At 43.8% G+C, this 12,304-nt stretch overlaps 1 protein-coding gene across 11 annotated transcripts in view; it reads right to left on the bottom strand.

Moving 5' to 3' along the window:
• The window catches only part of LOC127326015 (uncharacterized), a 50,441-nt gene extending 38,137 nt beyond the window's left edge, over positions 1 to 12,304 (bottom strand). For 4 of the 11 annotated variants that reach the window (XM_071826117.1, XM_071826116.1, XM_071826111.1 and 1 more), the window contains exons 1-10: positions 11,768 to 12,304; positions 10,771 to 11,025; positions 9,821 to 10,010; positions 9,621 to 9,721; positions 9,202 to 9,280; positions 8,394 to 8,491; positions 4,687 to 4,863; positions 4,521 to 4,580; positions 4,213 to 4,414; positions 76 to 278 (exon numbers count right to left, since the gene is read on the bottom strand). In XM_071826117.1, the coding sequence (XP_071682218.1) occupies positions 4,309 to 4,414; positions 4,521 to 4,580; positions 4,687 to 4,863; positions 8,394 to 8,491; positions 9,202 to 9,280; positions 9,621 to 9,715 (615 nt within the window). In that variant the 5' untranslated portion in view covers positions 9,716 to 9,721; positions 9,821 to 10,010; positions 10,771 to 11,025; positions 11,768 to 12,304 and the 3' untranslated portion in view covers positions 76 to 278; positions 4,213 to 4,308. Of the gene's footprint in view, positions 1 to 75; positions 279 to 3,127; positions 3,299 to 3,337; positions 3,612 to 4,212; positions 4,415 to 4,520; positions 4,581 to 4,686; positions 4,864 to 8,393; positions 8,492 to 9,201; positions 9,281 to 9,620; positions 9,722 to 9,820; positions 10,011 to 10,770; positions 11,026 to 11,767 lie in introns of those variants that run through there. The other 7 variants (XM_071826108.1, XM_071826110.1, XM_071826115.1 and 4 more) reach the window with 6 other exon arrangements.

The following is a 12,304-nucleotide window of genomic DNA, read 5'->3' as shown; positions in this document are numbered from 1 at the left end:
CAAGAACACACAACAGATCACCATCTGCACCAACCATGAATATGAAACCAGAAGGGTTGAAGAGAGTGGAATTACCTCATAGCCATAGTTGATGCCCAGCAGCAGGCCATGAACACGACGATGTTCTCTCTGGCGGCACCAGCAGCACCCATCATCTGTTGCCAAGAGAGATCACTACCGGTATACTTTGGCACGACAGACAAATACTGCAAGGCTGGCTCCAGGGGTGCATCCACTGCTGATGTCGATGTTGAGCTAGAAGCCGCAGCCATGGGTAGCTGCAATAAGTTATTAAGGAAACCTTAGTGAAGCCGGAAAAGACTAGTACGTAGTTGATTCAAACAAGAATGATAATTTCATCACCGCCTATGAATGCTAAGCAGAGAACTATGAAAGAAAAAAGAAACAAGTTGTATACATGATAAGCCGACAAGTTTCTAATCGAGTGAAAACAGATTTTCCCGCTTCCACACATAGCATGCTTCTCTCTACCGCCTAGCCATTCATCCATAAACGGGAAATAAAAGTAACATAAATCAATCACGGACATATGTGAGCGACCAAGACGGGCTTCAAAAATCTGGAGGCTAACCTTCCTCGGGAACCAAAGCACCTTCACACCACTTGACACTATGTGCTAATAGTAACCTAGCAGCACATACACGAGCGGGCTAGCAAGCAGCAGCCCAAATCTTAATAGATCGATTCATCTACAGCAGTCTCCAGATATTTTTTCCTGGTCAGTTCACCTCTCTTTTCCCTTTAGATGGCATCTTTCCCTCCCAGCCAGCCAGATTCCAGTTTTCCCTCCCGCCAAAAATTTCGTTTCCCGCCCAAAGTACGCAAAAATTGAACGAAAGTTGCGTACATATCTGAGGATGGTAAAAGCGGTCATTTTTGCGCCTAGGCGACGCCTTTGGACGCCTCAGAGACACCTCTGGACACCTTGGACAGAACACAAAGGCGACGACGACGCCTTGCCCTCCTGGAATGCTCGGACGCTTAAGCGTCGCTTAGGCGATGCCTTTAAAACCATGACAACAATGCAGCACATACACACAGGACAGAGCAGCACGCCAGTAGTACATACACGTGAAGGAGTACCTGAGGGCCGAGGCATGACGGGGACAGCGGAGACGAGGTCGACCTCGATCTGGGCCTCGGGGGCCTGGGCAAAGAGGGGATGAGCGGGACGGGCAGCCTGCTTGGAGGAGGGGAGTAGACATCCCACTGGCCTAGAGGAGGAGGTGGAGGGCACTGGAGGCGCAGCGTCACCGGCGGAGCAGCAAGGGTGTGCCGCCGCCGCTTCTCTCCCCTATCTCTCTTTGTATCTCGTGTGCGGGGGAATGGTCCATTGGGGTGCCCAGGAACCATATATTCTACTTGTCCCTCCCACCTACCCTCAATTTTTCGCTTTGCCGCCGGCGACCATGGACGCTCAACACTGCGCTTTCCTTCGCTTCTGCCCGCTTCCGCGCGCTTAGGTGATGCTCATCGCCTAATCACAACACTTAATCGCACTCAGCGCTTAACCTCCCGCCCAAGCCTGAAACGAAGCGGTATTCCACTACTTCGCTATAATCCCCGCTTAAGTGCGCCTGCGCGTACACTTTTTTGAACGTTGAGTTTTCATGGAAAAAAGGGAGGATCTGATTATCAAAAAGTATCTATAGGGTGGTAACCCAATACAAAAACTGCAGAAAGGTTACAGTAACATGAAACATAGCTTTTGAAAAGCTTGACTTCATTAGAGAAAAAAAAGAGCCAAAAGCTTTTAAATTTTAGCTAGCAATCACCGTAAGCTCAAACCTAACCAAGCTGGTTGGCAATTTGAGGAAGAAAAGGTAAAACAACACATAATCCAAAGGAAACAAAAAAGGTAAACTCAAGATGAGAAGATACTGAAAAGCATGTGCACAGCAAGAAAGGTTAAAAAGAGGACCGTATTATCTTAGGAATAAGCAGAGAAAAGCTTTCGCCGAAATTAGAAGTGTCAAACCATGAACAAAAGTGTAACAAAGAAATGGACTTCAACCCGAATAAGATTAGAAGTGGAGGCGCATAGTTTAACAATTTAGAATGTTGTGAGACTGCTTTCCTATCAGTAAGAACTGCTCATGTAAAACATTACATAAACCTCCAAGTATAGTAACAAAGCTCAATCGGAATCAGAGAAGGGACAGGTCAGAATTCTTTCTGATTCATAACTGCCTTTCGAGCACAACCAATGTGTATTAGAACCCACTTATATCAAAGCTAAGAAAGTCCACGAAAAACAAGTCTGAGCTTGCGAAGAGACTAGTTGTTTCTCATGAGCACATTGATATCCATATACCAAATCAAGTGAAGTTTCATATAGCAGAGAAATTCGGCACCTTGAATAACATTGAACAACAGGGAATGCTTAATATATCAACAAGGACAAGATAATTGACGTTTCAGCTAAGGAGCTTGTAAAGTTTCATATAACTAACAGGAATATCCCCATCGCCAATATCATTGATGCTCGGGGGATGCTCAATACATCAACCACGACAAGATAATTGACGTTTCAGCTAAGGAGCTTGTAAAGTTTCATATAACTAACAGGAATATCCCCATCGCCAATATCATTGATGCTCGGGGGATGCTCAATACATCAACCACGACAAGATAATTGACGTTTCAGCTAAGGAGCCTCATGAGGCATAAATACAGTGGCAAATATAGCTCGGGATTTTAAGATTGACCACATCAATAGTTTCACACTTCATGCTTAAAAAAATCGTATGCATCTAGACGGTTATCAACTCGTTAATACACCAGCCTTACTTTTTCTCTATTAATTGGTTTTTGTGACCAATAAAAGGAAGAGAAAACAAGATGGAAATATCACTTCTTGGAATACTCGTTACAATCAAGCCATGTGCCATTTGAGCTACTAGTATATAACATGATGGACAAGAAAATATCAGTGGGTTAATCGTGACAGACGAAACCAAATTATGATAGTAATCAGGGAAACTAAAAAAACAATTAGGCAAAAAAAACGAACCAATAATGTGGTTGCTACCAACAAGGTAAAAAAAAAGTCATGAATTCTAACGTTAACCTGAATATAAAATAGGATTTGAGTTAGATTGGTTACCCTTCTTTTAGAGGTTGTCATATGTTCCCAATACAAATCTGAAAAGACAGCTCCCAACCAGCTCGTGATTCCCAAACTCAATCTCTAACCATTTCACAAAAGAGCGGTACATTTCAATATATGACCAATACTCAGATATGCAAGGTACAGTGCCTGGCTGCGTATTCATTTCTGTTGCATCAACATGTACTTTAAGCCAATACTGCATGTACACCAATTGCACAAAAAATAGACTTCAAGCCAAATAAGATTAGAAGTGGATGCGCTCGGTTTAACAGTTTTCAATGTTCTGAGTTTGCCTTCATATTAGAAAGCACTTCACAGGTAGACGAGAAAAGATTACAGAAACCTTCAAGTATAGTATAATAAAGCTCAATCGGAATCATCGAAGGAACGTGCCAGAATTATTTCCATGCAAGAAAAGTAGAGATGCCCAGTTTAACAGTTAGCATTTCTCATGTTAAAAAGAAAACACCACCGCTACCTACAAATTGTCAAAATTGAAATCAGAAACAGAAAAGGAACTGAACGAATAAGATATTTTATTCTAAGCAGAGACACTGAGTTCAATGGTTTTGAATGGTTTGAGTTTGTGTTCATATTAATACCACTTCTTAGGTTAACAAGAAACACATCAGCGCAAGTTCCAAATTTTGCAAATAACTTAAAACAACAAAAGAAAAGGAACAGCGCAATAATGATATTTTCTAAGCAGGAATAAGTAGTTCAACATGTACCAGAATAAAGGGGCTTAACCCTCTACCCAAGACAACATGAATGAGGTACAATTATAAAACGATCACATCACAATGAAATATGAAGGGGCACAGGTGACAACACAAAAGTCACTAGTTGTCTAGACGGCTAATGCAAATTAGAGAAAACATGTGTATAATTTGAACATTGTGCAAACATGTACATACATCTAGACAGGCCTCAAGACACCGAATTTTCCTAGAAAGGTATCTTACGCAAACCCTGCTCTCTCCTAGCCTATTCCTTGCATTTGGCAAGAACACACAACAGATCACCATTTGCAGCAACCATGCATAGGAAATCAGTAAGGTTGAAGAGAGTGGGATTACCTCATCGCCATAGTTGATGCCAATCAACAGGATGCGAGGATGACAGTGTTCTCTCTAGCGGCACCAGCAGCGCCCCTCATCCGCTGCCAAGAGAGATCACCACCAGTCTCTACTTCGGCGCGAGAGACAAGTGGAAGGTTGGCTCCAGGGGTTCATCCACCGCCTATGTTGATGCCGAGCCATAAACCGCAGCCACGGGTATCTGCAATAAGTTAGTAAGGAAACCTTGGTGAAAACCAAAACGACTAGTAAGTAATTGCTTCAGACAAGAATAATTGAGTGAAGGAAAAAAGAATTGAGTTGTTTACATGATAAGATGACAAGTTTCTAATTGAGTGAAGGAATCCGTTTCGCTCCCCATGCTCCTACTGCGCATGAGTTTCCAGGCAAGGATCAACAAACCAGTGGTAGGTTTCGAATCGAATTCTGAAGTTTGCAGCAAGAAAATGCTCAGTACTAGAACCATTTGATTACCTGGAGATGGTGAGGCTGGTGGCTGTGTATAGCTGGATGGCGGAGAGGTAGGACATGGCCGAGGAGGCGGACAAGCACGGCGAGGCCATAGGCGCTGCTCTCAGCGAAGTGCTCCCACAAGTCAGCCAACGCCAAGTAGTCCACCGCAGCTCTACTCTTCTCCGTGTCCAAGCGTTCCTGGTAACCAAAAACAAAGATTGAAAATTTCAGAGCAGAGCAGAGCCCTTGAATTTTCAGGAAAAAGCAGAGAGCTTGCTGCCAATGGTCAAAACGTTGGGGTTACACAAGTGACCCATTCAACTAGGAACGAAATAAGGACAGAGATGTACTACTGTAAGCAAAACAGAGTGCATACAATTTTCAGTTTAAAAAGGCTATTGGTTCTTCAAGGAGATCACAAGGCGGCTTAAACTCCGATGATTAGTACAAATTTTAAACTGTAGAGCTTCTTTTCTTCTTAATGTTGGAGATAGGTGGTTAAATTATCTGAACCTGTTATTCTAAATAAGGCCTAACCAGCATGCATAAACTACTGGGAGGGTGACATACACGTGCAGTATGCACTTCCTGAAGATACAAGATTAATATGAGCAGTCTAGTATGGCATCATATCAGGTAAATAATTATACTGACTAGTGAGAAATAGCCGTGTCCTACAAAAAAAAAAGCAAGGTCAACCCACTGTCCGCTAATCATACCCCACCGTCCACTAACCATATCACACTGTCCAAGCAAACAACTATGCAAGAACAACTAACCCAAATCATCAATTGTTCAACGGGCATAAAACTGCAGAGCAATACGCATCTGAGGCAAATCTGAATACATCCATGAGAAGTTAGGTGAACGGAGATTGTTTGTAACCCACGGAGAGTATTTTCACTGAACATGATAGATAGCAAGGGGATTTGGAAGGATATGCTCACTGAGTAGGATGCTGTCACGCAAATGCATTGATTGATCCATCTCATTCTTTGATTTGCTCCCATGAGTCACGTGAATGCATTGATTGATACCATTTCATTCCTGTCAGCACAAATGTTTTCATCGGGGCATGGCATTCCATTTATCTATCTATACATTCCGCCGTTCATACAATAGATTTGCTCACGATCTAAAAAAATACTGCTCCATTGGCTAGCTACGGAAACAAAACAAAAACAAAACAAAAAGTGTCCAGCGTCACCTAACTAGAATGCTTTTCTTTGCATACTCCGACTGGTGCATTCAGTCTTGATTCGTTCTAGGACCAAGGTCACAGCCTAGCTGATGCAACCAAATACACGCATAGGACCACTAAGCCTAGCTTAGTTAAGCTAACCATGCGTAGGTTAATTAGCAAGAGGGTTTTAGGAAAAAAATTGGCACGACCTTTACTGTTTTTGGACATTCTAATCACACCAAATACATATATATGCGTAAAGCACAGCCCTTGCGGTGATTAAATATATACGCATTCAACTCACATGTTCACTTGAAGTCAGAAAATGCAGGGTCGAAAATGAATACTGCAGATGCAAACATTACATTACAGGAATCGAAAAAATATCACATAAGCATGTAACGAACAACTCGGTAACCCCAGGGGTCTTGTCTTGGGTATTTTCTTCTTTACCTACTAATAAAGGAAGTAAGGTTTCTCCCCCTTTTTTCGTCCGTTTTAGAATTGCCCATATTTCTTAGTGTAATTACAGCAGTGCCACCGTTAAGTCGTCCGTAGCTTTTTCTTGCTCTCGTAGTGCAACTCCTACGAAGCGAAATTGATGGGCCATTGCGCGACCGGAACTATGGGCCATCCATCACAGGACTAAGCTAGAGTTAGCCAAAAGCAGTGGGCCTGCTACGTCTATCGTAAGACTGCCAATAAATGAATTAAGGATATTCGGTATTCAATAGTCCCACCTCGTGCTTTTAGATGAAATCCCTCCTGTTTATATACTAGCGAATGTGCTCCAGGAATATCAGCAAGCAGCCTCAGAAATTAACATGCTGATTACACAGCAAGCCTCAGGGCTGTGGCGGATCGAATGATTGATTGGTGGCCGGATTTAGAAAATAAAAAGCTTGAGAAAGCGTAGTGCTGGGTACGGCGAGAGATGGAAGTAATTGGAGCGAGCGATGGGAGGGGAGAAGAAAACAAACGGACGGAAGGCTGGCGAGCGCCGGCCGGGACCGGAGCAGAGCGCGGCTGCCGGCACCGCACCGCTCGGGCAGGAGCAAGCGCGGGATTACGGAGCGCCCGTTGGTCAGCTCATGATAAGAGCAATTGGAGAAAAATAGGAGAGAGGTGGACGACGAAATATTTGCCAATCAACTGCCGACGCGTGCATGCGCTCGCCCACAGGTGCTCAAGCCTCAAGGCGCTGGCTTTTTTGTCAACGGAAATGGATGAACTAATTTAATTTGCCCGATCCCCACTTTTGCTAGGGAAAGCCAACGCAAAGTATTTGCCTATCTATCATCAGCTTATATATGCATCAGGCTGGACTTTGAAAGCTGTGGTTTTAAAATTGACGTGAAAATTATAAAATTAATAAAATTGTTACGAGAGTAATTCAAACTTTAATTTGGGTTTTATTATTTATGTAGATAATTTTTTGATAAATTGCCTACATGTGGCCTTCGTGTCATTATTGGCACTTATCGTGCATGTACAAGTTTTTTTTGTTTTTTATCTAACACTATGCTACACGTCGCTCTAGAGATCAGTCTATTTTAGAAGCCTCGAACCGGGCGGCGTGCCGATCGGTCTAGACCTAGACGACGTCTGAGTGTCGAATGGTGTCATCGAGCAGAAAAATAGAGATGCCTCACGATGGTGGGAGGACGAAGGGAATTGGTCAATTGTATTTTGTTTTTTAGGTGTGTGTCGACTCCGTAGCAACGCACGGGTATCTGTGCTAGTCTTTGCCTTAAAGCCGTAGCACACACATACAAGAAATTTGGTTAAATGATTTGGAGGGTGGCAAGAAAAAGTCAAAAAGATCTCCTTATTCATCAAGCCAATAGCCCACATCGTTCATAGGCAAACGCAGCAGGATCCGTTGGCAGCAACTAAGGAAGCAACCTTTGAACCCATCTAAGCTAGAACCTAAGCTCCTAAGCTCCAGGTTACTCAAAGACAACGGTTCAACAATGAACTGAGCCTTCGTTTGCACCGTATGTCTAGCCCTGCCAAAAATAAATCCAACATGTGGTGCAACATTGTTGTCGCATCAATGTACCTAATACTCCCAATCTTTTTTTGGAGATATAACTCACACCCTCCTTTGGTAAATATATCCTACTCAGGTTTACTTATACACCATATTAACATCTACACATGCCACAGGCTAACATGTCTCAAACATCAATAGGCACTGATTGACAGTGTTAACTATATATTCGAGATCATCACACAACGATAAGCCAAATTGCCTTTGACCAGATCCTAATCATGGAACCACACAACTGAGCCCTAAATTAGTAGAACCAACCATTTCGAACAAATGCTGAATTTTTATCCACATATGTGGAGGACGGAAACTCATATGGCATTTGACCATTTGCACATAGTGGACTTTTCTAGAATGAAAGAGAAAGGAGTTTTCCTCACTGTACTGAAACAGAATGCTTCAGGTTTATTACTCTATAACCCGAAACATTTTCTCGGACTAGACAAAAAAGTAAACATACAAGGAGTTTGCGGAGAAGGCAACAGAAATTACCTGAAATCCTTGTTTCCACCAGCACCGGCAGTCGTGTAAGGCGTACCATTGTCCATGTGCAGCTGGGTAGACCCCAAAGGGAACAAGCTAGGTGATGCCTGACAAGTGTAGAAAAAATTCAGTTTTTGTGACATATTCTATTAGTAACTAGCTCGGTATATCACATGTTTAGCAATAACTAATAGATTTACCTATCCGGCATGCATTTTTTTACTTCCAAACAAATATACTGACCCAAATAGATATATAGTGTGCAGACAAGCGAGGTACCATTTACCAACACACATACAGAAGCACAAACGATAATGATGCTTTCTGTTCCATAACGTGTACATCAAAAAACATCAAAAATATATGCATCTTAATAAAAATTTGTTGTCAGTCCGAAAGTTCTTAATTAGTACACTCTTATGCTGAGTCAACAACTAGCCTTCTTTTTAGAGAAGTGAGCACAATCTAAAAATATGAAGTGTAAAAACAAAGCTTAAACAGCATAGTGGTAAAGGCTCAAAATTTACAAAGTGTATTTGACATGTTGTTTGTGATGACAAACTTATTACCGCTATTTGCATAGAATGGAAGCAACTGTTTATGAAGGAACAAACCATAGCCTGAATTAAAGCCAACAATACAACTAAACCATTGAAACACATAAAACAACTACGGAACAAATTGAGCGCAGGAAGCAGGAGCATATCAAACTCATGCCATAGACCTCTAGCACCAACCTGAAACAAATTAATCAGTGGTTAGTACATCCTCCTACCCTCTCCCACGCAAATTGCATTGATTTGAAAACCCTGCTAACCTGCTGTTGTAGATGACCATTTGCCTCTTGCAACAGGTCCTTGACCTTCACCACCCAACGCAGCCTTGGTGTCAACAACCTGAAACAAATAAGCCAAAATAAGGCACAATTTTGAACAACGGAATAGCTCAGCCATGCATGCCATCACCCATCAGAAGCACAAATTGAAGAACCTACATCAAAGTAAGCCACTAATGGTGCAAATACCAGGAATGCCATTAGGCAAAGCAATCAGAGCTCTTGATGCAATTTGAAAACAATAAGAATGATGCGTAACTCTTGTTCAGAAGATGTAGGATGCATGCCGGTTTGCTACTATCCATGGGCAAATTCGAGGCAGCATAGGAGAAATGAGTGCAATTAATCTATTATACGGAGCACAAAATTGCATAAAGGAGTATAATTAGAAAATTATGTACCAAATCACACAAAGCGGAGCACGGAATTGCCACGGCCTAACGGCCGTGATACCACAGAATCTCCACAGCTTCATGAAAGAACATGCAGTGGACATGGAACCCTAGAAGTTCAAATTTTAGCTTGCAATGAACATGGCGCTTGATTCACAAACACATCCAGGAGCATGTAGAAGAGGAAGAAGGATACCCGAGGAACTCACCAGGCAGGGGGTGTAGCAAAGTTAGTAGGTAGTCGAGGCCTGGGATATGATGCCAGCCAAACCAATCACCGTGCGCTGGCCGTAGGAGGCCACGGCCAACAGCAGCACCACCAGAGCCCACACCGGCAGCAGCAGGTCACATTGGTGCTTCGTTGTCTAAGCGCGCCCACTTGAAACTGAGCCACATATACTGTAAATAGATGAAACTGAAATTTGTTCACAAGACTTTTGATGTTAAAAAGATAAATTAGTTGAATGCAAATAGTGCAACTTAAAATTTCTGATGCATGTGTAGCTATAGGATTAGGCTTTCTGCCCTGGCCAATTTGTACTATTGGTTAGTTAATCTTCATCACATGATAACGAACTGTCCCACGAAGTTCTGAGCCCAGCTCAAGAAACTAGTAAATCCTAATAAACAACTTGCTCCAAAAGGAAAGGACAAAAATGAAGCCTTGTATAGCAAGAACACCTATTCATGTCCATAATTCCACTCCATAGCGAAGTTAGAAATGATATGATCTCACTGACACATAGAAACAAGTAATACTGCGAACAACAATTAATCCTACAGTTAGAGTCACAGGTGAAGGAAATATTAATCATAGAGTTTGAAACGTGTTAACTACTAGGCAAATCTTTATTGAAGAGCCCAAGTTGAAATACAGTCCTGAATACATCAATCAGACATTAAGTTGGAACAAATACAAATACTGATTGCAAAGCTACAAAGATCAATTTCGTTCGCTTGCTCTTCCACACAAGGAAATGTGCAACTGCAAGCATTGAAGGACAATTATTTAACTCACCTTACCAAGCAACCACAAAATCCAGTAAATCAAGGACATTTAACCGAAACTAGTCTCCATGTTTGCATTAGCGCAAACACGAGCCAGAGCAAGAAAATAGCTTGCTTTCTTCGTGCCGAGGACCAGAGATCAGGAGCTCACCATGGGGCATGTGAGCTCAAACGCGGGAAAGATCGAAGCCGTGGAGGAGGGCCTTCCAGCCTGGGCCGCTGCTAGTGGTGGTGTTGGTGCTTGGGCGCCATGCCGTTGACATCATGGCTGCTGCAGGCGCTAACCGAGGAGGTGCTCCAGGGGTAGTGGGAGTGCAGCTCGCGCGGTGATGATCTCGCAGGTCAGCCAACGACAAGAAATCCACCGCCGGTTTGCTCTTCTCGTGTTCGGCCGGTCCGAGCGTTCCTGGTAACCAAAAACAAAGATTGAAAATTTCAGAGTAGAGCAGAGACATTGAATTTTCCGGAAAAAAACAGAGAGCTCGCTGCCCATGCTCAAAACGTTGGGCTTACACAAGTAACCCATTCAACTAGAAACCAAATAAGGACAGATACTGTAAACAAAACAGAGTGCATACAATTTTCAGTTAAAAAAGGCTATTGGTTCTTCAAGGAGATCACAAGGCGGCTTAAACTCTGATGATAAGCACAAATTTTAAACTGTAGAGCTTCTTTTCTTCTTATTAATGTTAGAGATAGCTGGTTAAATTATCTAAATTTATCTGAAGCTGTTATTCTAAACAAGGCCTAACCAGAATGCACAAACTACTGGGTGACATACACGTGTAGTATGACAACTTGATGGAGATACAAGATTAATATGAGCAGTCTAGTATGGCATCATATCAGGTAAAGAATTAGATTGAGTAGTGAGAAACATAGCCGTGTCCTGCAGAAAAATCTATGATCAACCCACTGTTGGCTAATCAAATCCCACTATGCACTGACCATATCACACAGTTATGCAAGAACAACTGACCCAAATCGTCAATTGTGCAACGGACATAAAACTGCAGACTAATACGCACATGTGAGGCAAATCTCTGAATACATCCATGAGAAGTTAGGTGAAGGAAGATTATTTGTAACCAACAAAGAGTATTTCACTCAACGTGATAGATAGCAAGGGGATTTGGAAGAATGCTCACTGGGAGAGGCAGCAGCGGGACAGAGAGGTGGATGGCGCGCGGGCGTCGGGGAGCAGCAGGTCCAATCCAGGGATGTTGCCGCCGGCGTGGGGAGAAGAACAGGGGAGGTGGTCGCCGGCTGCAGCACCCTGGTCAGGTCACCACCACACCAGGCCTTGGTCCGTCGACCCCGCCCTGCCGGCGTCCGGCGGCGCGGCGCCGAGAGCCACACGGCCTGGCCGGCCTTGCTGTCCTTGTTGCTCGGACGGCCTCCACCTGATGGAGCCCCGCGGGCGAGCAAGGACGGCGGCCACGACCAGGAGCCCCACACCGCAGGCATGGCCGGCGGCCATGACCGGGATCCCCGCGCGCGAGCATCCTCTTCCGTTGGGTACTCGTCCAGGGGGGGCGGGTCGGCGCTGCGGTGAGGAGTTAGGGGAGCGGTGGAGGGTGACCGGCGAGGGAGGGAGGGAGGGAGGGAGGGGCCGCGGCGAGAGGGAGGCGGCGGAGGGAGTTGTGCCGGCGGCGAGATGGATCAGGGAGAGGAGGCGTCGGGGA

Source organism: Lolium perenne, chromosome 1, assembly GCF_019359855.2.
Source record: "Lolium perenne isolate Kyuss_39 chromosome 1, Kyuss_2.0, whole genome shotgun sequence".
NCBI classification, from domain to species: Eukaryota; Viridiplantae; Streptophyta; class Magnoliopsida; order Poales; family Poaceae; genus Lolium; species Lolium perenne.
This window is presented reverse-complemented; position numbering and strand designations above follow the sequence as displayed.